General features: G+C 46.5%; 1 protein-coding gene across 4 annotated transcripts in view; it reads left to right on the plus strand.

Moving 5' to 3' along the window:
• ZBTB16 (zinc finger and BTB domain containing 16) overlaps positions 1–26314 on the plus strand; it is a 192911-nt gene that overhangs the window by 151696 nt on the left and 14901 nt on the right. For all 4 annotated transcript variants that reach the window (XM_083481018.1, XM_083481019.1, XM_083481017.1 and 1 more), the window contains exon 5: positions 19342–19512. In XM_083481018.1, coding sequence (XP_083337144.1) covers positions 19342–19512 — 171 coding nt within the window. The remainder of the gene's footprint in view (positions 1–19341; positions 19513–26314) is intronic.

Raw genomic sequence — 26314 nt, forward strand, 5'->3', positions numbered from 1 at the left:
GTGATAAGGAACATTCCATGTATGCAAGCCAAAGGTGGAAACATTCTAGACCTATTCCTTTGTAAAGACAAACATATTCCTCTATACCAGCCTTTCTCAACCTGTGGGTCCCCAGATGTTGTTGAACTACAACTCCCATCACCCCTGGCTAGCAAGGCCATAGGTCAGGGATGATGGGAGTTGTAGTCCAACAACATCTGGGGACCCACAGGTTGAGAACCACTGCTCTATACCAATGTTCTTCATAAAAAGAGGTTGCTGGATCAAGCCAGTGGCCCATGTAGACCAAGCATCCTATTATCACAGTTGCCAACCAGGTGCCTGTGGAAACTGGTGAGCCCCAGCCCAATGATCTGGGGTGATGGGGGTTTAATTAACCACATCTGGGGCCCCCAAAATTGAAGGATATTACTAGGAGTGACCAAGGAGGCACCACTCCAGATGTTGCACTACAACTCCTGTCATGCATGATCATTGGCCATGCTGGCTGCAGGGCCTGCTGGGTGATGGAACTCAAAAACCTCTGGAAGGGCACCATATTAGCTAAATCTGCTCTGCACTATCATAGTAAATCGACTAGAGGACACCTAATTTCTGCCATGTCATGGAAGACTGGAAAGCAAGTTTGGAAACCAGCAAAGAATATTCAACAGGTTGCCGTGAGCAGAAGTTCTTTCCAAGAAGTTGTGAGATCAGTGCTTACTTTCCTGATATTGTAGTATGGCTGCATACTACATGTCTCCTTTTCATTCCTAAGTGTTGGAATCTAAAAGTGCAAGTTGCTCTGTAAAGAGAATGGATTTTCCTGAGCAGCTGGTGTCTATAACTGTCATGAGAGGAGTTCTGCCCTTGTGATTCCAATAGGCACGACCCGATGTTTTTAAGCATTCTGGGCTGCCTGTTCAAGAATGCAGTAGCCGCATAGGGCAAGATGCTTGACACTTGTGCTGGACTGTAAAGGATCCAAGGGAAAGATGCCATCAGTATGTTGTGAGTGGTTCATCCCCCCCCCCCTTCATTCTGGGCACTCCAGCATCAACAGCTGTGTTGCTTCATTTCTTTATTGGCTTGTCTCCTTTTCTGAAAGCCCATCATAGATGGTGCATGGAACAGAGGGGTGGCAAGGAAGGTAGACCCACACAGCCATTTTGATATGGCAGGGAAACCTCACTACCATTCAACCTTTCTTCCTTCATGTAGGCTGGCCTACCGTGTATCACAATGGCAGCATTTTATTTCCCAGTTTAGCTCTTTCCTGAGGAGGAGGCATTGCAGACAGGGACATCTTTACCTGGGGCTGCAAAGGGTGCATGGCACCCAGGTACCTCTGAAGCCGCCTAAGCTCTTAACTCTCAATCGGTGGGAGCAAAAAGCAATGGAGCAAAAGTCCCCGCCCCCTCTGTCCCTCTGTTACTCCGTTGCGTCAAATATTCCCGACAAGTTAGGAAACAAAGCAGTTCTTTCTGCTGCATTGTTGTCACAGGTGGGCAATTCCCCCCCCCCAAGAAAGTTCAACAACTTTGAGTTTGCCCCACCTAAAAAAGGGGCTTCCCCCTCCCAAAAAAATCTCAAAAAAAGTTTATTTGGGGGCAGCTAAACTAAATTTGGGGGCACAGGGCGGAACTTTGCGCCCCGGCGCATAGGCTAAAGACAGCCCTGATTGCAGAAGGCATTGGAGGTGTATCATAGACATTTTCAAGATCAGTAGCCATGCCAAAAAATTGTCACCTGAGGGGCTGCTACATTATTGCCACATCAAAGCAGCTGCATGCATTATGGAAGTGTCTTGATAGGTTGGAGCAGAGTGTCATTAAAGACAAATAGTTACTTAAGTGTAACAGGCAATTAATGTTCTGTAACTTCAAGGGCTGCTCTTCTACGAGAGGCAGGTTGGAGGGGAAGGAGGGCAGGGCTTCACTTTGGGTGGAAGAACGTATCCCTAACCTTTGAGCTACGTGATCTGGTGGGTGTTATCAGGGTTGCCCCCCACCCACCATAGCCAAGAGGGCTAGTTCTTCTGTAGAAGATAATCACAGGAGATCCGTAGAGTGGTGGCATGACATCAGCAGTTATTTTACAAAATAATGTAAGAAGAAGACAGCTGCCCAACTTGAGAAACCAACTGTGGAGAGAGACACTACCAGTCACTGTAGACAAAAGTTGAGCTGGGTGAACCAATGGTCTCACTTGCTATAACACAGATTTCTGTGTCACCAGATCCTTTTTACTGCAGACTCCATGGATTGAACCGGAGACCTTTTACATGGAAAACAGGTGCTCTGCCACTCAGCTATGGCTGTGCATGCAGAAGATCTGAGGTTCAAACCCAAGTGGCATCTCCAGGTCGGGCTGGAAGAATCCCCTGCCTGAAAGCCTGGAGACCTGCTCTGCCATTCAATGTAGACATTAATGAGACGGTTGGCCCCACAATCTGAGTTGGCATAAGTCAGCTTCCTAAGGGTAACAATGGATAGGTGTGGGCAAACTTGATGTGCTACTAAGATTTATTTCAGTTGAAGATGCACGCGGAGGGATTAGAACCCCTAAAGCAGTTGTTGTACCTGGCCCATTGGACATGCTGGCTTAGCCTGATGGGAGCTGGAGTCCAGGAATACCTGGAGGCCACCATGCTGACTATCCCTGGATTGAGCCCAAAGGCTGCATAGCAGAGGTGGGCTTTGCAAGAAGAGAGGAAGGCGAGGTAGGGAACCTTGACTCTGTGGGTCAGAGCCTTATCGGATCCTAGCCTTGCGAGCTACATTATAGGTGTTCTGGGAGAGAATACCAAGGTTGGTTGGTTTGTTTTATTCGATTTACATACTGCCCTTCATCATCAAATTTCAGGGTGGTTCACAGAATTAATAGTAGTAGTAGTAGTAGTAGTAGTAGTAATACAGTGTTACCTCGGGTTAAGAACTTAATTCATTCCAGAGGTCCGTTCTTAACCTGAAACTATTCTTAACCTGAAGCACCACTTTAGCTAATGGGGCCTCCCACTGCTGCTGCACCGCCACCGCACTATTTCTGTTCTCATCCTGAAGCAAAGTTCTTAACCTCAGGTACTATTTCTGGGTTAGCGGAGTTTGTAACCTGAAGCATCTGTAACCTGAAGCGTCTGTAACCCGAGGTACCACTGTAATAATAATATATTTATACCCTGCCCATTCTGGGCGGCTTCCAACAAAATATTAAAATACAATAGTCTGTCAAACATTAAAAGCTTCCTTAAATAGGGTTGTCTTCAGATGTCTTCTAAAAGTCTGGTAGTTGTTTTTCTCTTTGACATCTGGTGGGAGGGCATTCCACAGGGCGGGCGCCACTACCAACAAGGCCCTCTGCCTGGTTCCCTGTAACTTGGCTTCTCACAACAAGGGAACCGCCAGAAGGCCCAAGGGCTGGTTGAAGAGCAACGTTTTCGACTGGCACCTAAAAATTTATAATGAAGGCGCCAAGCGAGCCTCCCTGGGGAGAGCATTCCACAGAAGGGGAGCCACTACAGAGAAGGCCCGTTCTTGTGTTGTCACTGTCTGGACCTCATATGGAAGTGGCACATGAAGAAGGGCCTCAGCTGATGAATGCAGAGTCCAGGGTGGTTTATATGGTTAGGAGGTAGCAAAGGAGAATCAGCAGACTTTTCTGTATCTTGTAATGACTTCAAATCCTGCTGGTGCAGGAGGAAAACTTTTGGTGCCCAAGTGAGTAACCCTCCAGCCTTCGTTTCTTGTGAATGCAGCCCTGGCTGGGAGCTGATTACAACAAAACTACCCCAAGTCCCATTTCCACAAGCACAATCCCCCACAAATACACATATGCAGTCTGTGTGCATGTGCTCTTCCTTGCTTGCTTTTTTTTTCTTCGTTCTGTGTGTGCGTGTGTGTAAGAAGACTTGAAGTCAAATGTCTCAAAGTCAGATCCCTTTTTAGTATGAATTTGCTGTATCTCATTCCGAGCACTAATTCCAATTTAATTGCGAGGTGGCCCGAAGCCTCTTCAATAGGAGTAACAAATGGTTTGATTTTGTAAACTTCATCAGACTGCATTTTAAATGCGACACAGTAGCCCGCCTCGAATGCCAATGAAGCACTGAAGTAGCTCTCTGTTTACTAATTATCCGTTTTTACTTCAAGCCACGCTGGCTGGCTTGTCTGATTAAATCGGATTTGTGGGATACAGAGCAGCTAGCAGAGTTTTCTCTATAGTAAACGAGATTGGAACTATGGCGCGGCTGGCTGCACACTGTAAATTATATTTCCTTTTAAAGGGGACGTGTCTCTTTTATGCCTTTGGCCTGCCTTCTGCATATTAAACATGACGGCACGGCGGCATACGCGGCTGGCTTAACTTTTAATGGGATGTGTGTCCCCAGACATATTTATTCACACACACACACCCCCCTCTAAGGCAAGAAAGGACCTTTCTGGTTTCCACAAAGCTGGGGTGCATTTAACCAATTAGACCTCGACTTTTTGAAAAGAAAGGTGGAGTGAGTAGACACTTGACTTAAAACTATATATATATACTTGTTTCTACGTGGCTGTCTGCATCTCGGACTTGGAAGTAGGCTGGATGAAGGAGGGCATTTGAAACCTCCCATTTTTCATCTTCTAAAAGTCCTGTGGCTAAGCAAGGAAAGAGATTTCTTCTTTGGAATTCTAAAGGAAGGGAATGACAGTCGGTGTTCTCATACCTCCCAAGTATTGTTTGAAATACTTTTCCGCCACCAGCTTCCTTTCAAGTGAGCATCAGTGTGGTAAAAACTGTTTTCCAAATCACCTGTTATTTAAAGCACTCGTGGGTTGCTGTGGACCTTTTTTCCCCCCTTTTCCCCACGCAGCAAAAGCCTCTCACTCTCCCTAGTAGCCACTTTAACGTCACATTCAAAAAAATGAATCTTGGTAGCAGACTGTTGCTTTTTGTGTGTGTGCTGTGGACCCCGTCATTGTTCACATGTGCCATATTAAATGGTTTGCTCCTGCTGACTTTGAGAAAAAGATCGACGTTCAGTATGCATTTCCCTCTCATAGGTGCATTCACACACCTAACCCCTCTTCCCCCCCCCCACCTGCATCTCACACACCCCTCTCCACCCGACACACAGAAAAAGCAAGAAAGATGAGAAAAGGTGGCTATTGAGTGAAATGTTATAAGGCTGTCCTAAAAGCTCTCCCTGTTGTTAAGACTTTAATTCCGCAAGCTTGACCTGTCCTGCCCGCCCCCCTTTCTTCATATCTATCTTTGTGCCTGGAGCTTTTTATATTTTAATTTGCTTTTGAATGTCCTACAAAATTAATGGTATACTTCTCCCTCTTTCTCTTTTGGCCATTGTGTGGCGTACAGTAAAGGCGAGGCCCCTTGGTGTTCTCTGATAGCGGCGTTACCGTGGAAATGAATGGCCGCTACACTTTTCCCTTCTCCCATTTTAATTGTTGACAGTAAAAAGCGTTTAAATGCTGCTTAATTTGTAATCATCTTCTGGAGGGGGGAAAGGGAGGAAAAACCATTAAAACGTCAACGAAATGAATAAGTCTACCTCTCTCTCTCTCCCCTTGTCTGTGGTTTTTCTCATTCCCCCTTTCTCTCATTCCCCCCCCCACACACACACTGTTGGTTTAGGTGGCTGTTTGCTTATTGAGGGGGGCAATTTTCTCGCCCTCCCCATCTCTTTCACTGCCACAGCATTCAAATATCAAAACGTATCTTTGGAACAATGCTAATTTGTTTTGTGTTTTGAATAGAATCTCTCTTTTTCCAGTTTCAACATGTGGTGAGGAGAGGGCAAGGAAAGAAAGACATGGTTTTTGGGGGGGCCTGCCTTCTGCATATTAAACTTGATAGCATGGAAACATAGGATCCTGACTTAACTTTTTAATGGGATATGTGTCGCCTAGACATATTTATTCCGCCCTGCCCACACACCTCTCTAGGGCAAAAGAGGACCTTTCTGATTTCCACAAAGAGGTAGGGGTTTTTAAAAAAGGAAAAATGGGTTGAGCTAACTAGAGCTGAAGCACATAGGATATAATACAGACAAAATGGCGCCCTCTTCCTTTGGAGTTTGGGCCTCCATTCTAGTTGCTGTGCTCCACACACCTCTGGAAGAGCAACTGGTGAAAGTGAACGATGTGAGTTATAGCTTTGTTCTTCTTTTAAAGGCTCACAGACCTCCTTGCCTCTACTTTTTATACCTCACGCCTTCACTCGTCGGCCTCAATACTGTTGCATGAAGAGTCTCAACACAGAGCTAGAAGGGTGCATTTAAGTGAAATGGACTATTTCCAATTATTAAACCAGAATTGGGATTCTTGATGGACATGTCTTGTTTTCACTTGTTTGTTTTTTGCTCCTGGAATGCCCAGTTCCGTGCAGCACCAGGGGGGGAACATCAGATGAAAGTTTCTCGCTGATGCCCTTCTTGATCCAATCTAAAGTAGGTGCATTAAGATATCCCTGAATGAGTTAAGAATTGCTACACCCATTTGTTCTGCCCCTGAAATGCTACAGAAAAAGTTCCATTATATATTTTTAATAAATGTTTTTTTCCAAATATTTGAATTTGTTTTAGAAAACAACAACCCTGAACCCAATTCACTCCTATGTTCTGTACTATATTCTGTACTAATCAATCAATCAATCAACCTTTTTATTCGACCGTCAGTCAGAAAAAAGTACATTTGTCAATACACAGTTAAAAGCTCCAGAAAGATTTTAGAACTTAGCCAACACTAAAATGGGCTAAACAGATAGCCCCATATCAATACAATCAATTAAAGTCTTGTGACGCTTAAAAGCTAAAAAAAGAAATTTAGCCACCAAGGAGGGTGTAGCTGTAGTGACGTTATTCAGCAAGCGTGAAGCCTGGTTTTCTCCGGATAGGAAGCTAAATTGACATAAGAGTGGGTCTATAAAATTTTGTCTAAGTTCTGCATAAGAAGGGCAAGTCAAGAGAATGTGTTCGGTGGACTCAACCATACCCATGGCACAATAACAGGTTCTCTGGGCGGATGGTACTCCCCTGTACCTTCTCCACAATATCGCAGAGTCTGTACTAAAACCTGTCACTCCGATGTTCTGTACTATATTGGCCTATCTTTCCATCTAGTTGCCAATCTAGTCCCAACCCCAGTCTGGGGGGGGGGGCAGGATGTTCTCCTTCCATTAATGCCCCCAGGAGCAGATCCTACAGACATTCCTGGTGATTCTTTCCTTATTCTCAAACTACCCTTTTAACTAGGAAAGCTCTCTCAGGGCTGGGCTTGCACCTTCCTTCCTGGAGCTTATGTCTGCTGCTTCTTGCCTTGCCCTGGCCTTAGCCTGGGAAACGATGCTCCTCTTCTTGTTTAAATACCTCCAGGTTGTCGTGGGAATAGGTGTCCCCTCTCTGCCACGTGGCAGATCCCATGCCGGCCTCAAAGAACAATGCCGCAAAGGGCGCCGTGCCAGCAGTTGGCAAGACCGCGAGAGTCTAGACAAACAGCCTTGGCGGTTGCCATGAATTGGGTCAAGCCCCCATGTCACCTCCACATGGCTTTGGCTTACGAAAAGCTTTTTATTTCTTGGAGTGATGCCAGCCAGCCCCTTCGGTCTTTCTCTCGCCTGAACATCTGCCAAAGTTGGGCAAGGGGAGCCAGGAGAAGCAGTTCAGAAAACGATGTAGCCCTTTGTCCTTTTCAGAATGCTCGGTCTTCTGGAAAACCCACCTCCTTTGGGTCTCCGAGCCTCTCTCCTTCCCAGGTTCCACGAGACCTAGGAACCCATTGCATAACAGATTGCAGAGTCTATTGTACAACAAAGTACAATACTTGGGCCTTCTCTTGCCCAGCTCAGTTGGTTAGAGTGCGGTGCTGATAATGCCAAGGTTGCAGGTTTGATCCCCATATGAGACAGCTGCATATTCCTGCATTGCAGGGGTTTGGACTAGATGGTCTTGAGGGTCTCTTCTAACCCTACAATTCTATGATTCTATGAACAATATTCTGCTGGCTCAGAACATTTCATCAGCAGAAGAAGTATTCAGCTAAGTGACTTTAATGTACAGCTGTGTTGGATGCAGCCTATAGAATATGAAAACCCACTTCATCTTATCAGTTCTTAAAGAGCTTCAGGGAAATGAGAGGGCTTTATCCTTTATCCTAACCAACCCAGCAATGGTTTGGCAGAAAAACAATAGCCCTCCTGATGAAAACTGCAAACAGGTCCCAGGCGCCACCTGCCCTTGCCATGCGCAGTAAGAGATAGGGACCTTCAGGCAAATGACTGGTCTTCCACTCAAATGCTATGGAGAAAGCTCTTTAATTTATAGTGTAGTAGTCTTTTCAGCTTGCCATTTTTCTACACTAAAAAGTCCCAAATGCTGTATTCTTTCCTCATGGGAGATTTGCTCCACCCTCTTAATCATTTTGGTTGTGCTGTTCTGCAACTTTTCCAGCTCCAGAATATCCTTTTTGAGGTGTGATGACCAAACCTGAACACAGTATTTCAAGAGTAGTCACACCATAAATTATGATATTGCCTTCTTGGAGCTCTTTCCAATCTCCTTTTCTTCTTAATACCCTAAATAATTTGATATGATCAGCAAACTTGGCTGCCTCTGCTCACTGCTAATGAACAAGTTAGAAAGGACCAGTCCCAATACTGCAATTTCTGCATCCCTCCATGGGGAAAACTGTACACTTATTCCTGTTCTCCAGTTCCTGTTCCATAATATGTTACAGATCTGTAAGGAGACCAATCCTGTTATTCCAGGACTGCTAAGCTTCCTTAGAAGTCTTTGGTGAAGTGTTTTGTCAAAAGTTGTTTGAAAGGTTAAGTACACAAGTGTCAACTGGGTCACCTCTATCTGCATACTTGTTGACACTCTCAATTTTTTTCCCATGAGACAGCACTTACCCTTGCAGAAGCCATGCTGATTCTTCTTCAGCAAGACTTGTTCTTCTATATGCTTTGTCATTCTGTCTTTAGCTATGCTTTCTTCCACTTTTCCCAGAACAGGCTTTAAGCTAACCAGCCTGTTATTTTATAGCCTCCCATCTCTGAATCCCTAAAAAAGAAGAAGAGAGATGTTGTAGTGGCCACTTTCTAGTTCTTAGGTATGGAGGCTGATCCTTTTAGGTATAAGTTACATATTTTTGCCCATTTCTTTTAGAACTCTTGGGTCTGGATCTGGTGATTTCTTCATTTGGAATTTGTCAATAAGGCCTGGAACTGGAAGAAGCAATACATTATAACTAGTCACCACTTAACTGGGGAATTGTACCATCTTTGTTCCCATCCAATGTCCCTGATGCAGATCTGAAGAAGAGTTGCTTATTATACGACACATGAATACAGTGGTACTTTGGTTCTCAAACGCCTTGATACTCAAACAACTTGGAACCCAAACACTGAAAACCTGGAAGGAAGTGTTCCAGTTTGCAAACTCTTTTCGGAAGCCGAACATGCTCCGTTTTGAGTGCCACACTTCCGTTTTGAGTGTTACGCTGAGGTCTGTCTGTTTTTGCTATTTATTTTGCATTTCTGTTTTTGCAGCTTTTTGTTTTGTTTTTGTGACTGTGTGGAAGCCAGTTCAGCTACTGCTTGCTTGATTGATTGATTGTGTGACTGCAGTACATTGTTTATTGCTTTCATTTTATGGATCAGTGGTCTCGTTAGATAGTAAAATTCATGTTAAATTGCTGTTTTAGGGGTTATTTTTTAAAGTCTGAAACGGATTAATCCGTTATGCATTACTTTCTATGGGAAAGCGCACCTTGGTTTTGGAACGCTTTGGTTTTGGAACGGACTGCTGGAACGGATTAAGTTTGAGAACCAAGGGGTAGCCAATGGGGTGCCCTCCAGATGTTTTTTTTGATCTACAGTGCCCATTGTTCCTGACCATTAGCCATGCTGCCGGGGGCTGATGGGAGTTGGAGTCCAGAAACCAGTTTGTGTCAAGCACTGCAAGGACCTCAAACCAAGAACCTTGTAGGCCAGGCCCTGGGTCCACTAGGACGTCTGGGCAGAGGAGAGAGGGGACAGGGAGTCCATGGACACCAGGAATTTCTCTCCATGCCCCAAAATCTCCCTGGAAATCAGATGATGTGACAACTGCCACCATCTTGGCTGTGCTCTCCCCAAGCGTAGGTAACTCACTGCTGGAGAAGTAAGTGTGGGTCCAGCCCCACGGTAGTGGACAAATGCCACGAAGTGACTCATGTTTTTCCCTGTTTGGCGTGTCTCTCCCTTTGGCATGAAAAACAAAATTCTAGTCCTTTCTGGTGGGCTGTTTTGTCGTCATCACTGTTTGCATGTGGCAACTGCTCACTAACACTCTTGGCTGTTGAAACAGGTCCAGGTTGCGTGGTTCTCTCTCTCTCCCCCCCCCTTCAAATCGGGGGCCAATTAGTTTCACAAATGAGGACCCCGCGGTGCCACCGTAGATTTGTTCCAGGCCTGCGCACTGGCCTGCCGCCTTTGTCCTGCCTTCCACTCCCGCTGGCGACCTTTATTCACGGCCTCAGCGGGTGCTACTTACGGGAGACTTCTGCGGCCAGGCGTCCTGCCGGCTCAGGGCCTCCACACCACAGCTGGCTGAGGTGCGCAGGGCCTCAGACCCACTGACCTTTGCCCCGATCCTGCTGTCATTTTGAAAGTTACAGACCAGAGGGCTGCATACCTCGTGGGATTTACTCCTTTGTGGGTGCGAGGACTTTTGTTCCAGGGGAGGAGGGTGGATTTGGGAAGGCTGTGGAGAGCTTGCCATTGGCTGTGTGTGGTTTTGTTTCTGCCTTTACCCAGGACTGGGAAGCAGATAAGAGCGGGATACTGCCGGGCTCCGCCGTGTCTCTTAATGTGTGTTTTTAATTCTCTGCCTCATTAGTTCTTCCCAAAGTGTCATCTTTGCCTGCCGTCCTGGTAGGGTCCACCAGCTTCAGAATCATTCTGCTTTCCCTCTGCTCAGGTATTTGCATCTTTAGAAGTGAACAGTCACCTCGTGAGATGTGTTTTCATGGAGAAGATCTGGTACAGCAGACCGGTCATACCTGAGACTGCGGGGAAAGAGAGCAGAGAATCAAAATCGTTTAGCAACCAATCCTGCCATGTGTTAGTATTCGGCTTGCTGTCGGAAGTCTGTGTTCTGGAACTTTGTTTTCCTCCACCCTACCTTGAAAGGATTGACAAAATTAGTAAATCCATTTGTGTTACTTTTGCTGTACAAGTACCAATAAATCCCTCCTGCACCAGGAAGTGGAGGGGGTTTCGGGGGGGGAGCACCCGGTTTAATGAGCAAGCGAGCTGACAAATTTGTTTACTGTAGGTGCTGTGTAATGAAATGCGTTTGTGTGTCTGCTCCTCACAAAGCCACCCTGAGGCTTTCTGGAGCCTGTGGCGGGATATAAATTGAAAGGGGAAGAAAAGAATAAGTTCAGATGGCAGCAAAGTGGCAAGATTTTATCTTCACCCCTGGAAAGATCACAGTCATGGAACTTGGGCATAATCCTTTGCCTTATTTTTTTAAAAAAATAAATGTGTGTAGATATTTGACCTGTTCCGTTCACAATCCACGAATACACCTTATCTAGCCCCTACCCACCCACCCCCAAAAAAGCACAGAGAAGAAAAGAATTTGCAGTGGCATTTTGGGGAGGGGACCGGGTGGTGCTGTGGGTTAAACAGATCCTAGGACTTGCCGATCAGAAGGTCGGCGGTTCGAATCCCCATGAAAGGGTGAGCTGCCGTTGCTCGGTCCCTGCTCCTGCCAACCTAGCAATTCAAAAGCACATCAAAGTGCAAGTAGATCAATAGGTACCGCTCCGGCAGGAAAGTAAACGGCGTTTCCGTGTGCTGCTCTGGTTCGCCAGAAGCTGCTTAGTCATGCTGGCCACATGACCCAGAAGCTGTATGCCAGCTCCCTCGGCCAATAAAGCGAGATGAGCACCGCAACCCCAGTCGGCCACGACTGGACCTAATGGTCAGGGGTCCCTTTACCTTTACCTTACCCACCCACCCCCAAAAAAGCACAGAGAAGAAAAGAATTTGCAGTGGCATTTTGGGGAGGGGACCTACAGTATCTAAGGTGATATGAGACTCTGCAAGCTTTTTGAGGTTTGCAGGACATATCGATAGGAAAGAACCGTGTATCCTTGTACTGACCCTTCCCTGCCTGTCCTTAGGGGCCAACACTAGCCATGTGCAATAGTTGCCAATAAAGGCTCTTCCCAGCCTGCTTTTGTTCGAGGCATTTGGGGGCGGTTGTCGAAGTATGGAAAAGCATCTGCCATACATCAGCTGTGAAATGTGTGCGCATAGCGATACGCACCGTATCGACAACACAAGGCGGAAAATAGCTGGAATGCAGGCCAGAGTGGTGCCACTGGCAAGGGAGGGGGGCACTTCCAAAAGAGGAATGGAGGAGAAAGTGTTTGTTACAAATCGGGGTGTGGGGAGAGAGAGAGATAAAGAGAACGTCGGGAGTGGGGGAGTTGAACTGTACATTCTGCTGTCAGCCCAGCTTCTTTTGCATCCTCTTAAGATGCAGACAGAAACCTGTCTCCCATGGAGCCGGCGTGCTGCAGGGTTTTGTGTAGAAGAGGGGGCAGGCACATCCTTGAATGAAAAAGGAGGTTTTACCCGATGCATCGACGGTCGCTGGGGCGCAAGGAAGCAGCTTGCATTCATATGAGTTTTCTCCATCCCCACCCCATGAACAGAGTTCTTTGAGAAGGATTGGTTCGGTTGTGGGTTTCGGTTGGGAGTGGGGAGATGTCACCACAGGACTGGCTCCAGGTTTGAAGGGTCCTGGGGAAAGTGCCCTCTATGGGTGCCCTACCATTGCTACCACATTTATAGCCCACCTTTTCTCCATGAAGGTGCCATACATGGTTCCTACCTTCTCTATTTTATCTTCAGAATAACCTTGTACCTTCCCTTCCATCTACCTAGCTTTGCTTTCCTCCCTTTTTGTATCAGTATGTTTGATGCTGTCTGTATTTTGTCTTTGTTTTAAAAATGAATGAAGTTTCTTTAAAAAAGAAGAAGAGGGTTGGTTAGGTTGTAAGATAGCGACTGGCTAAAAGTCACCCAGTGAGCTTTAAGGCTGAGAGTTTAAATCCTGGTCTCCTAGCTCCTAGTCCAACATTCTAACCATCACCTACATTGGTGGGCCCCGGTCTCCTAATTTTTACCTTACCTAAATGCAGTGACTACCATTTTAATTTTCTCCCAGTGCCCTGAAATCATTGGCCGAGCCAATGACACCATGGAATATTTAAGATCTCAGTTCCTAGCCACCCAACATCAGCTGTTGTGTCTCTCTGGTCAGGGCTGGCTACTCTCCAATGGGACTAGTAGGTAGAAGGCAGGGAAGGCAACCATAGTAGAGCCAACAAATTCTAGACCAGGCATTCCCAAACTCAGCCCTCCAGATGTTTTGGGATTACAGTTCCCATCATCCCTGACCATTGGTCCTGTTAGCTAGGGATGATGGGAGTTGTAGTCCCAAAACATCTGGAAGAACGAGTTTGTGGGTGCCTGTTCTAGACTCTTTACCTCCCTTCTTCTGAAAAGGCTGTCAGGAGAACCCTGACGGCTATGCTGTACCTCCACTGCCAGAGGCAGTATCCTTATAAATACAAGGCATTCTTAAGAGCATTTATTTCACCCTCTCATCACACTCCATTTGATTTCCCATCAGTAATGGCAGCATGCAGCCCAATCTGGCATTAGGGCTATTGGCCTGATCTAGCAGGCTCTTCTCATGTTGCTGAGTTCTGCAACGACCAAACTGAGACTGAGGAGGAAGCTGACAGCCAGGGCCACCCCCGTGACAGGTTGTAAGAAGGCAAGCAGGTGGGGGTTTGGCTTGGGGAAGACTGAGTTTGGTGGGGCAATGCCCACTCACCTCAATGGATGATGTTCCACTGTCTTCAGGCATTAGCAAGAGATCAGGTTACCTCTCAGTGCCACAGGAAACTCCCCCCTTGATTAGGAACAAACACCAGGAGCTGCCTTATACCAAGTCCATCTAGTTCAGTACTGTCAACTCTGACTGGCAGCTGTCAGAGATTGGAGGTGGCAGGAACTGAACCTGGGATCTTCCACACGAACAAAAGGTTCATGCTCATGAGCCCTTCCCATAGCATTTCCACATAACACGCTGCCTTTAAAAGCAAAAGAGCAAGGCAAGTCAGATCAGTTGGCAACCCAGAAATTGTTGCCTGGTATAGATACCTATTTAAGAAATGCAGAGTCTCTGAGTTCTGAGAGTGTTTGCAACCTTTCTGTGTTCTTCCGCGTGCCCTGGAGAGGTAGGGAAAATGCTGCAAAAGCCCACATCAAGAGCAGTGAGGTTCCTTTTGGCAACGCTTTGGGTTTATTGACTTCATAGTACCTCTCTACCTTCCTCCCCAGCACTGACACATTTCTTGTTCTGCAAATTGTTACCCAAAAAAAGCCTGTTTCTATTTAGAGGTCCCTCTCTCTGATTAAGTCGGCACTTACGATGCAGGGTAATGAGAGCCTTTCGCTCGGAAGGTGAAAGCACCTGGAATTGTCTCCAGCTGTGCTGCTCTCTTGCCCTGCTCCCTTGGTTCCCCTTAAAGGTCTAAGCACGTGTGGTTATACACAGGTGGAAACAGATTTTGCGGTGACTCCAGCACAGGCATTCCCAAACTCAGCCCTCCAGATGTTTTGGTCCTGCTAGCTAGGGATCATGGGAGTTGTAGGCCAAAAACATCTGGAGGGCCGAGGTTGAGGAAGCCTGCTCTAGCAAGTGCCTGGGCATCTCTTTCTCTGAGGGGTCGATGGGTGGATGTCAGAGAGAAGAGGGATCCTTTTTATGAGACAAAAGGAGGTATTTCATTTTTTTGGACTTGCAGGTGCAAGATGTAGAAACGGCCACTAGATTAGATGGCTTCCTGAGAGAATTGGGCAAAGGCACAGAGGACGAGAAGTCTGTCTGTGGCTGCTGGTTGTGAAGAGTAAATGAAACTATCTGCCAGTGAACCCCAAAAACCACAGCGGGAGAGAACTCTTTGTTTGGGGTTTTTTATTACAGTGGTACCTCGGGTTACATATGCTTCAGGCCACAGACTCCGCTAACCCAGAAATAGTACCTCGGGTTAAGAACTTTGCTTCATGATGAGAAAAGAAATCGCACGGCAGCGGCGGGAGACCCCATTAGCTAAAATGGTGTCTCAGGTTAAGAACAGTTTCAGGTTAAGAACGGACCCCCAGAACAAATTAAGTTCTTAACGTGAGGTACCACTGTATTACATTTCTAGCCTACCTTTCCTCCAAGAAGCTCAAGGTGGCACAATATGCATAGAATCATAGAACTGTAGAGTTGTAAGGGGTCCCAAGGGTCATCTAGCCCAACCCCCCTGCAATGCAAAAGTCTCAGCTAAAGCATCCATGACAGATGGCCATCCAACCTCTGCTTAAAAAACTCCAAGGAAGGAGAGCTCTTACTGTCAGAAAGTTCTTCCTGATGTTTAGTCGGAGTCTCCTTTCCTGTAACTTTGGTTTGAGTCCTACCCTCCAGAACAGCAGAAAGCAAGCTTGCTCCATTCCCCATGTGACAGCCCCTTAAAAAAGTTTATTTGGCTATGACCGAAATAAGAGGAAGAGCAAGTAAGTGGGGTGTTCTCCCCCTTCTGATTCCTCCCCATCCTAAAAATAACCCTATGAGGTAGGTTAGGTTGAGGGACAGTGTGGGGAATTGAACCCTGACCCCCCCAGGTTCTAGTTCAGTATTCTTCAACTTTGGGTCCACAGGTGCTGTTGTAGTACAACTCCCATCATCTCTAACCTGCTTAGCCAATGCTCAGGGATGGTTCTAGGAGATCCTTATATTTTGTCCATGTTTTATATAATGATTTCCTAATGACATGGTTTATAAATCCCCTGTGTACTTTCCCTTTTTCATAAGCTAAATACGCATGCCAACCATAACGATTGTTGAATCCTACTAGATCTAACAAATCACTATCTTTTAATACAATCCACTCTTTTAGCCAATTTAAACAGACAATGTCGTAATATAAATTTAGGCCTGACCTCCCAGGTTCTAGTTCAGTGTTCTTCAGCTTTGGCTCCACAGGTGCTGTTGTAGTACAACTCCCATCATCTCTAGCCTATTTGATAATGCTCAGGGATGGCTCTCTCTTGCCATCATGCCCTTTTTCTGGGTTTCCCAGAAGCATCTAGTGAGCTGCTGTGGAATGCAGAACTAAATGGACCTTTGATCTGATGCAGTAGGACTCATTCTATGTTCTAAGAGGCCTTAGGTGCAAGATTCTGCAATTGATAGAAACAGGGACTGTGTTGGGAGATGAAAATGGGCACATATAATTTCCATAAGATTTTGCTGTTACTCTAACGTGAAGCTTGTTTCGTTTGAGTGAGCACCACCACCACCCCAAAAAAATTGCTTCTAGAAATTGCCTCTTTCTTCTCACCTGGACTAAATGTGGCAATAGAGTCACAGTTCTGGCATGCGGATGCTGTCCTGTAGCAATCCTCACCCGACATTCAGCCCGATTTGGCTGTTGCAATAGGAACAATTGGCATCTCTCCCTATTCCTTGCAAACTTATTCCTGGAGGGTTCATTTCTGGCACGTAAATGAAGTGTGAATTGCTTCTCGTTTCTTTTCTTTCTTTTTTCCTTTAAAGGCAGTGCAGATCCAGTGCTTACCTTGCAATAGTGTGGTGTCGCTAATGAATCGCTAATACAATTTTCGAGATAATTTTATTTCCACCCTCCCCGCGTTCTAATGGGCCTCCAAAAAAAACCCCAGCATTTCCTCGCTTTAATCTTCCCTGGGTAATGCAATTTGCACTGACTCATACATTTCAGAACAATCAACTATGCATAAACAAAAGCAAATTGTTTAATAGCACAAAGGTCATTGGGTATTTGTTATTGACGATGTGTAAATATTGGAATGTGGTCGTGGGGCAGATTTAGTGCCTCTATGGATACAGGCCATTGAACAACTTTACGTCCCTGGTTCATAGGCTTGTACGCTCTTTGGCTGACATTTCTCCAGTGGATTTCAAGCAGTGCAAGGGCTGAAAGAGGGAATATTATTTCCCCACCTATTTCTTCTGATTGAATATGCGTAGGGCCATCAGCATTGAAGGTGTCAGTAATCAGGAAGCATGCCTCCTGTTCAGATGTCACAAAGATGTATTTCAGGTTAGAAATCCAAACACACCTGGGCAGTCAACAAGCCTACAGAACAGGGTGTAGAATCTCTGGCCTGCTGCACTCTCCCCATTTGTCTGAGCCCACCTGCCAATCACCTGACATCACACATGACATCAGGACTGGGATGAGCCAAAGGGAGCTTCTGCAATGCCACCAATCAGCTGGTCATCAGTGCTCCAAGAGCCCTTCATGGAGTGCTTCTGAAGTCCCAGTGATCACCAGGCTTTTAAAGCACCAGCGATCAGCTGATTGGATAGACTTCAAAACACAGCAGGTGGCTCTCTGCAAAAAGCCCTGTGTGGTGCTTTGAAGTTGTGACAATCAGCTGTTTGCTGGGGCTTCCAGAGCCCTAAACATCTGAAACTCTCCCTAAACCAAAGGCCAGCTCTGCATCTAATGGGCAAAACTAAGAAAGCGAATATCCTTAGCTGCTTCCTGCAAAGTTGTGGCATTCCACCTCCTGAGGAGCTACTCCAAAAGTTGGTGTTTGAGGAAACATGGGGAGCTTGGCTTAAGTCAAGTCAAATGTTTGGTCCCTCCAGCTCAGTGTCGTCTACAGCAGCTCTCTGCAGTTTTGGACAGGAGCCTTTCTACTTATATCGGAAGATGTTGGGGATTGAACTTGGAACCTTGTGTATGCAAAACATGCCCTATGCCATTGAGCTAAAGTCCCCAAAGGTAGGGCCGGCTCAAGACATTTCGGCACCTGAGGCAAACGCCAAAATGGGTCACCAGGGAAGACAGGGTGAGTGAAGATTGGCATAAGAAACAGGGGTGGGGAGAAAAAGATTGACCTTGGGATCTCCTGCCCTAAGCACTCTGCCACCTGAGGCAATCAACGCACCTGAATTCTTGAGTGGGCCAGCCTTCTCTGAAGGCCAGAATTGGCCAAGAATATGGGTTGGGTTTCTGAAGACAGGAAGGAGAACTCTGGGGTCAGAGGCTGGTAGGTTTGCCTGTTGCTGTTTTGGAAGTAAGCCATGCCCAATACCCCAAACTGCTCCTCCTTCCTGTGTTGTTTACCTTCCTGCAAGCCTTCAGCTTCCATGTATTTCCAGATTGCTGTTACATTGTAAAAGTCTTACTGTTGTCATTAACTAGTCATCAGATGAAAAGAGAGCCAGGGGCTCTTCTCTGCTTTCCTCTCCACTTTCTTGCAAAGAGGCATCTTTAAAGTGATAGTTAATATTTTTAATTTTACTCCTTCAAAATTACCTCCTTCTTGCAGATGGATATTCTGGAAGCCCATTAGGAAAAAAAGCATTCTCTTCCCAATTTCAGCTGATGAAATTTAAAAGCCACCATGTGCACATCATAACACTTCTACTTTTTTTTTTTAATTTGGCCTTTATTTTATTTTATTTTAATTTCCTTCCTAACTAGTGCAATCAGGTTTCATTAGTGGAGGCCTACGTTTTTCTAATATGCTTTTCTGATTACTCCTTTTGATAGTTATATCAAAAGTCACTTGTGTTGGTGCATACGATGTAAGGTGTCCCTCTGCTTCTGCAGCCATCTTGCCATTGGCAAACCTTTGTTTGCACCACTCCCCATAAAACCAAACTGAAGTTCCAGTCTGAATGTTGCAGTCTGAATAAGCTGTCACAAATTAAGCTTATCTGATTATTTGTTTGTTTCTACATAGGCATGAGAACAGCCAATATGCTGGGTTGGGCCACATGTACATCAAGATATCTGGGGATTAGCAGAAAAGTCACTGAATTTGGCTTTGGGATAACCTGCTTTGTTTTTTTTAAAAAAGCCAGTGAAATGACTGAATAACATTTTCAGTGTTTAGAGGGCGAGACTTCGGCACTTTGCATAATTCCTGGCTTCTCTCCAAAAACAGAACAAATGGTTCACCTAGTAGAATTTTGAACTGCATTTCTTTGCATGCTTTTAAACACAGCCATTTCTTTAAAGCCTCAGCTGCTGCTTCCTCTGCCCTCCTGTCTGGGGTTGGCCGTTTCCAGCACATTTTCGTTTACCTTGACACCCATGAGGTCTAGAAACTTGTGGTGCAGTTTAAGATGAGATTCTACTCCCAGTTCCACCCAGCCTCGCATGCTGTGCTGCTGGTGTCTAGAACACTCATTCAGGCATGGTACAAAGGGGGAAACAGCTGATGAGAACTCCTCTCCCTCTCTCCCTCCAGGCTCGGACATGGCCGTCTTCTGCCTGCTCTGCGGGAAACGATTCCAGACACAGACCGCTCTGCAGCAACACATGGAGGTGCATGCCGGAGTGCGCAGCTACATTTGCAGCGAGTGCAACCGCACCTTCCCCAGCCACACAGCCCTCAAGAGGCACCTGCGCTCCCATACAGGTAAGCAGACCACAAAAGGGTTGGATGTTAAACTTAGATTGGCTTGCGGGAACTGCGACAAACTCCCTCAGTGAAAATGGGATTGAGGCAACATCACTGAGAATGTTGTTGTTTAGTCGTTTAGTCATGCCCGACTCTTCGTGACCCCATGGACCAGAGCACGCCAGGCACTCCTGTCTTCCACTGCCTCCCGCAGTTTGGTCAGACTCATGTTTGTAGCTTCGAGAACACTGTCCAACCATCTTGTCCTCTGTTGTCCCCTTCTCCTTCTGCCCTCAATCTTTCCCAACATCAGGGTCTTTTCCAGGGAGTCTTCTCTTCTCATGAGGTGGCCAAAGTACTGGAGCCTCAGCTTCACGATCTGTCCTTCCAGTGAGCACTCAGGGCTGATTTCCTTAAGAATGGAGAGGTTTGATCTTCTTGCAGTCCATGGGACTCTCAAGAGTCTCCTCCAGCACCATAGTTCAAAAGCATCAATTCTTCAGCAATCAGCCTTCTTTATGGTCCAGCTCTCACTTCCATACATCACTACTGGGAAAACCATAGCTTTAACTATATGGACCTTTGTTGGCAAGGTGATGTCTCTGCTTTTTAAGATGCTGTCTAGGTTTGCCATCGCCTTTCTCCCAAGGAGCAGGCATCTTTTAATTTCGTGACTACTGTCACCATCTGCAGTGATCAGGGAGCCCAAGAAAGTACAGTGGTGCCTCGCAAGACGAAATTAATTCGTTCCGCGAGTTTTTTCGTCTAGCGAATTTTTCGTCTTGCGAAGCACGGTGTCGGAAAAGTTTTGGAAAAGCTTCAAAAAACACCAAAAACCTCAAAAAAGACTACCACACAGCGTTCTATGAGTTGCTCCTCGAAGTCAAGTCATATTAACGGTGTTAAGAAAAAGGAAACAAACTTGCAAGACGTTTTCGTCTTGCGAAGCAAGCCCATAGGGTAATTCGTCTTGCGAAGCAGCTCAAAAACCGCAAAACCCTTTCGTCTAGCGAGTTTTTCGTCTTGCGAGGCATTCGTCTTGTGGGGCACCACTGTGAAATCTCTCACTGCCTCCATTTCTTCCCCTTCTATTTGCCTTCTATTTCCCTATTCTCACTGAGAATAGGGAGATGTATATCCTTCATTCCTCCCTCCCTGTAACAAACTGTGAATCCAAGGATCCTCTCTGAGTGGCAGGGGGTACATTATGGATCTGCAACAAGGACTCCTGGTGTTTGGGGTCCCAGGGCAACTACAGTGGTACCTCTGGTTAAGAACCTAATTCGTTCTGGAGGTCTGTTCTTAACCCGAGGTACTATTTCTGGGTTAGCAGAGTCTGTAACCTGAAGCGTCTGTAACCTGAAGCATATGTAACCTGAGGTACCACTGTAATTCCCAGTTCTGGGCATAAGGTAAAGTTGAGGCATGTTCAAAACGAAACTGTACTCTATTTAGCAAGCACTCAAAGAGGGATTATGCTTGACATTTTCACTAGTAAATGCACAGTCCTTAGGACCTGCCATAAACACTGTTGGAGGTTTAAATGAGAACTTTACTTAGGATTCCCTGCAACAAAACTATTTCTGTGAAATCTTTTGCTCCCTACAAAGGCTATCCACTTTACGCTGCCCATAAAACAATTACTGTTTGGAGATGCTGATTCTGGGCACCTGCATGATGCTTTTGAGTTTGCAAAGCACCTGCCGCCACTTCCAAGCCAGCAGATCATATGTGAGGAAGGAGAAAGGGGTTGGCAGTGCCAGTCAGTATGTAGAACCTCCTTCTGTGGATGCCAGGGAAGCCCATGCCAGCTTCTTCCCTTTCAGGAAAGGGGCACTCCAAAACATCTGCCTCCACCACTGCCACCTCCCTGTCCTACCAGCCTGAGTAATGGGGCGGGGGGGGGGAACGACTTCAATTTGGCTTGCATTTAAAGGTGAACCTACCTTTCCAATAGGGACACAGGTGGCGCTGTGGTCTAAACCACAGAGCCCAGGGCTTGCCGATCGGAAGGTCACAGTTTGAATCCCCGCGACGGGGTGAGCTCCTGTTGCTCGGTCCCTGCTCCTGCCAACCTAGCAGTTTGAAAGCATGTCAAAGTGCAAGTAGATAAATAGGTACCGCTCCAGCGGGAAGGTAAACGGCGTTTCCGTGCACTGCTCTGGTTCACCAGAAGCGGCTTAGTCATGCTGGCCACATGACCCGGAATCTGTACGCCAGCTCCCTCGGCCAGTAAAGCAAGGTGAGCGCCACAACCCCAGAATCATCTGCAACTGGACCTAATGGTCAGGGATCCCTTTACCTTTACTACCTTTCCAAAACAAGACACTAACCAAAATGCAGCCACACGTTGAAATTTGCACTTTTCTGAATTTTGCAATGTAGTTCTTCAGCCTCGTAATCTGCACAAAACGTGTATACTGGCATAGAGTGTGCAGAAAAGTAAATATATCTGGGGAAGCAGGGTAACAAAATGCATTATATTGCTTTGCAAGATTATGTACTTTGCAAAACCTGAGTGGTACCTCAGGTTAAGAACTTAATTCGTTCTGGAGGTCTGTTCTTGACCTGAAACTGTTCTTAACCTGAAGCACCACTTTAGCTAAAGGGGTCTCCCACTGCTGCCACGCCGCCGCCACACAATTTCTGTTCTCATCCTGAAGCAAAGTTCTTAACCCGAGGTACTATTTCTGAGTTAGCAGAGTCTATAACCTGAAGCACCTGTAACCCGAGGTACCACTGTATATATTAGGAGGGATTTGCACTAAAATGTTGGTGAAGAGTTTTCATTTTTTAAAAAATAAAAAATGGAAACTGATGTGGAAATGTGAAGAAATGAATTGAAGATGGGGAAAATGAAATGCTGACACGTTTGTTGGCCCTGAGGTGAGCAGGCAGGCCTGGTCGAAACTCAGAGGTCAGGGTGATCAGGCCTTACTTGAAGCCTGCTCCCCCCATCCTACTTGTTAGGAACAGAACAGGAGTGGTCATCATTCTGTGAGACCCCCCATTCAGTTTCTCACCACATCCCTAGTGTGAGGTAGTCTTTATCTCCAAGAGGCCTCTGTCCACCATACAGAAAAAGGTCCATTTCCTCTCTCAAGCCAAGGATAACGTTTGGATACTCGCTTCCCAGCCTCTTCTCAAAGTTGTAATTTGGGGTGAGGAACCTGTGACCTTTCAGAATGTGCAGCACTCCTGCTTCCATCAACATGGCCGACAGACCAGAGACAATGAGAGTTGGGAGCCCAGCAACATCTGCTTTTCCCCCTCCCTGAGGCAGTTGATAACTGCTGTACTTCTGCCTCTGGAAATTCGGTTTGTGGGCCAGAAGATGAGAGGTGGGGCTGAGACGTGATCTGTCATATGACCTTAATAAGTGGGCAAGTGATCACAATTCAACTGCTTAAGGTGCTGGATACAGCTCACTAGGCCAATCCACCACCCCCCACCCCCCGTTCTTAATGGGATTACAACAACCTGTGCTGCATGCGATTGGGATTTAAATTGCATCAGGAAGTGCTTTTGGAAAGCTGCCTTCGATTGGAGGAGGACTAATGCTATTAATCCACTGACGTGTGGGCTTTCCCTTCTCCGTTCCTTTAAGTGCCAAATCCCGGGGAAGGATGAAACCTCTGGCTCTGGGAAACAATTCCAGATGTAGCTGAATATAGAGCAACGCTTTAGATATCATCCCTTTTATAAAACGTCTCTCCTTTCCTCAAGCTGCACATTTCTCCTTGTAGTGGCTGGGAATTTGATGTGGGGCTTTAGTCAGGATGGAGCGATGGCCACTATAACCTTTTGGAAGGAAAAGGCAAATTCATAAAGGACAGGTATCTGAGCAGCAATGCTCTTGGCCAGGATAGCTGAATGGAACCTCCTTGTTCAGGGGGAGTCTACCTGTGAGTGCACCGTGGCACCTCATGTGAACTCTGTCATTTCACCACCCAACACCATCCGGTGTTGGCACGAAGTCCCATGCTCTCCTCATATGCTCATGTAGAACCTGCATTCTCAGCCTCTGGGCTGTTGATTTTTTTCTCCTTCTGTGAGATGTACAGTTGCACAACGTTAAGATTGCCTCTCCAGCTCTTTCTGAGAGCTTAGCTGATGCTCGCGTCACTCGCAGGCTTTCTGCTCTGCCTCATTAATATTCCATCCTCCCCGTCCCCATTTGCTTCCAGGGCTGCGTGTTTAGCATCAGCAGCTGCGTTCAGTACACAGGGCCAACCGAGCTGCTGGCATTGACGGATCCCTGATTTACTTGGCCGGCTGTATAATAAGACCCTTTGCTGTGCCAGCGAGGCGGCCTACAAGCCTCCGGATTGGCCACTCAGCCGGCTCACGAATGCAGCAGGTAACAATGGAGAGGCCGGGTCACAGGTGCAGCCAAGCGGCCAGAGGGGGCTCTAATTAGTCCCATTTGTCCTGGACTTAATGTCAGCCTCATTAAGAGGCCTTGCAAAGTTAATCAACGTGCCATAAATGGGATTTTTCTTGCTGTTATCGTTGCTGTCTGGCAGCTGGTGTGTGTGTGTGTGTGTGTACAGTACCCCAAACGCAGCTCCAGTTTCCTCCCTCTATATGGCTCCTAAAGCAGGTGTCATTGGTGTGAGCACTTCAAGTGTGCAGATTTAAGCTCATTTAGCATGTGATTGGCTTTATAATTGAATTTGCTCATACAGGCTCCGGAATTTCAATGCTCTGCTTAGAACAGTTGAGCCTAAGTTGGAGAGAGAGATGGAGAGAGAACTCTCTCTCTCTCTCTTTAACTTAATAATAATAATAATAATCTCAGAAATCCTCCATAGAATACGGGGAATTGGAAGACGTGACTGCCATCTGATTGCCATCGAAGCTTGCAGGTTGCTTCTATTGAAGAAAAAAACAATAATAATTTGACACAGAGAAGTGTCATCACTCTGACTTTGAGGAGGCTGTTTGTTTGCATGTGAGAATCAGAAAGCATGGATATCAGTAGCATGAGAATCAGAAAGAGCAGCACTGAATTGGAATCCAGGATCCTTGCCATGGCAGGAGTTTGATAGCACTCATTCTGGTGCGAAGCATTTAATAGGGTTGTATCCTAATAAGCAGGGACGCGGGTGGCGCTGTGGGTTAAACCACAGAGCCTAGGACTTGCCAATCAGAAGGTCAGCGGTTCGAATCCCCGTGACGGGGTGAGCTCCCATTGCTCGGTCCCTGCTCCTGCCCACCTAGCAGTTTGAAAGCACATCAAAGTGCAAGTAGATAAATAGGTACCGCTCCAGCGGGAAGGTAAATGGCGTTTCTGTGCGCTGCTCTGGTTCACCAGAAGCTGGCCACATGACCCGGAAGCTGTATGCTGTTTCCTGCTTGGCAGGGGGTTGGACTTGATGGCCCTTGTGGTCTCTTCCAACTCTATGATTCTATGATGAGACCAAAACCCCAGAGTTGGTCACAACTGGACCTAATGGTCAGGGGTACCTTTACCCTAATAAACTCTACTTAGAGTAAAAGCTCTACTTAGAGTAGACCCGCTGAAATAATTATACCTAAGTTAGCCATGCCCGTTATTTTCTGTCAGTCTCCTCTGAGTAACACAAGCATTTAATACAGCCCATAGTGTTTGTGGGGCCTCAAGCTACCCTCCACCACCATGAGGTCGGTTTATATGGTTCAGGGGCTGAAGTTGAGGACTAGTGGCTTGCCCAAAGCAGTCAGGTGCGCATTATGCCACACTAGGCTCCAACACAGTCTTAAGGACCATTACCTTTCTTGCTTGGAGCACTTGGAAGCCCAGCACTGATACAGGACTTGTCTCCTCAGCCCCACCTCCCTCCCCAATTTGGAGATGGAGAGGGCAACACTGGGGCTAACCTTAACTTCGTGCTGGGTGTTCCAGGTGAAGCACAGGACTAGGGACAAAAGCCTACTTCTTGTGGTCTCGGCAACCACCAAATTATTGTTTGGCACCTGCCAAGGCTGGCCCACAATTTTGCCTCCTAGGGTAGATGAAAGAGGGACCATGGGCTCAGTGGTAGAGCATGTGGCTTTGCATGCAGAAGGTTCCAGGTTCAGTCCCTGTTAGCATCTCCAGGTGGGGCTGGGAGAGACAGTAGAATCCTAGATCAAAGTTGGAAGTGAATCATAGAATTGTAGAGTTGGAAGCGACCCTGAGGATCATCTAGTCCAACCCCCTGCAATGCAAGAACATGCAACTGTCCATTATGGGGACCGAACCTGCCGCCTTGGTGTTATCAGCACCACGCTGTAACCAACTGAGTATTTGTAGAGTACAGTGGTACCTCGGATTAAGTACTTAATTCGATCTGGAGGTCCGTTCTTAACCTGAAACTGTTCTTAACCTGAAGCACCACTTTAGCTAATGGGGCTTCCTGCTGCCGCCGCGCCGCCGGAGCACAAGTTCTGTTCTCATCCTGAAGCAAAGTTCTTAACCTGAGGTACTATTTCTGGGTTAGCGGAGTCTGTAACCTGAAGCGTATGTAACCTGAAGCATCTGTAACCCAAGGTACCTCTGTACTCAGAAGAAGATGCTTAGGAGAAAGACTTTCTTCAGGGAAGGGCCATAGCTCATTGGTAAAGCATGTGGCTTTCCATGCAGAAGGTCGCAGGTTCAATCCCCAGTGTCTCTAGCTAATTCTGGGAGAGATTTCTGGCCTGAAACCCCAGAGAGCTGCTACCAGTCAGTGTAAACAATATTGAGTTAGATGGGCCCAATGGTCCAATTCAGTATGAGGCAGCTTCTTCTGTTCTTCCCTGTCTCTGGGGGCCCCTTCTGCATAGACTGCTCCTGTCTGCAGCAGAAGGAATACAA

This window comes from Podarcis liolepis (assembly GCF_965112155.1).
Source record: "Podarcis liolepis genome assembly, chromosome: 16".
Lineage (NCBI taxonomy): Eukaryota > Metazoa > Chordata > Lepidosauria > Squamata > Lacertidae > Podarcis > Podarcis liolepis.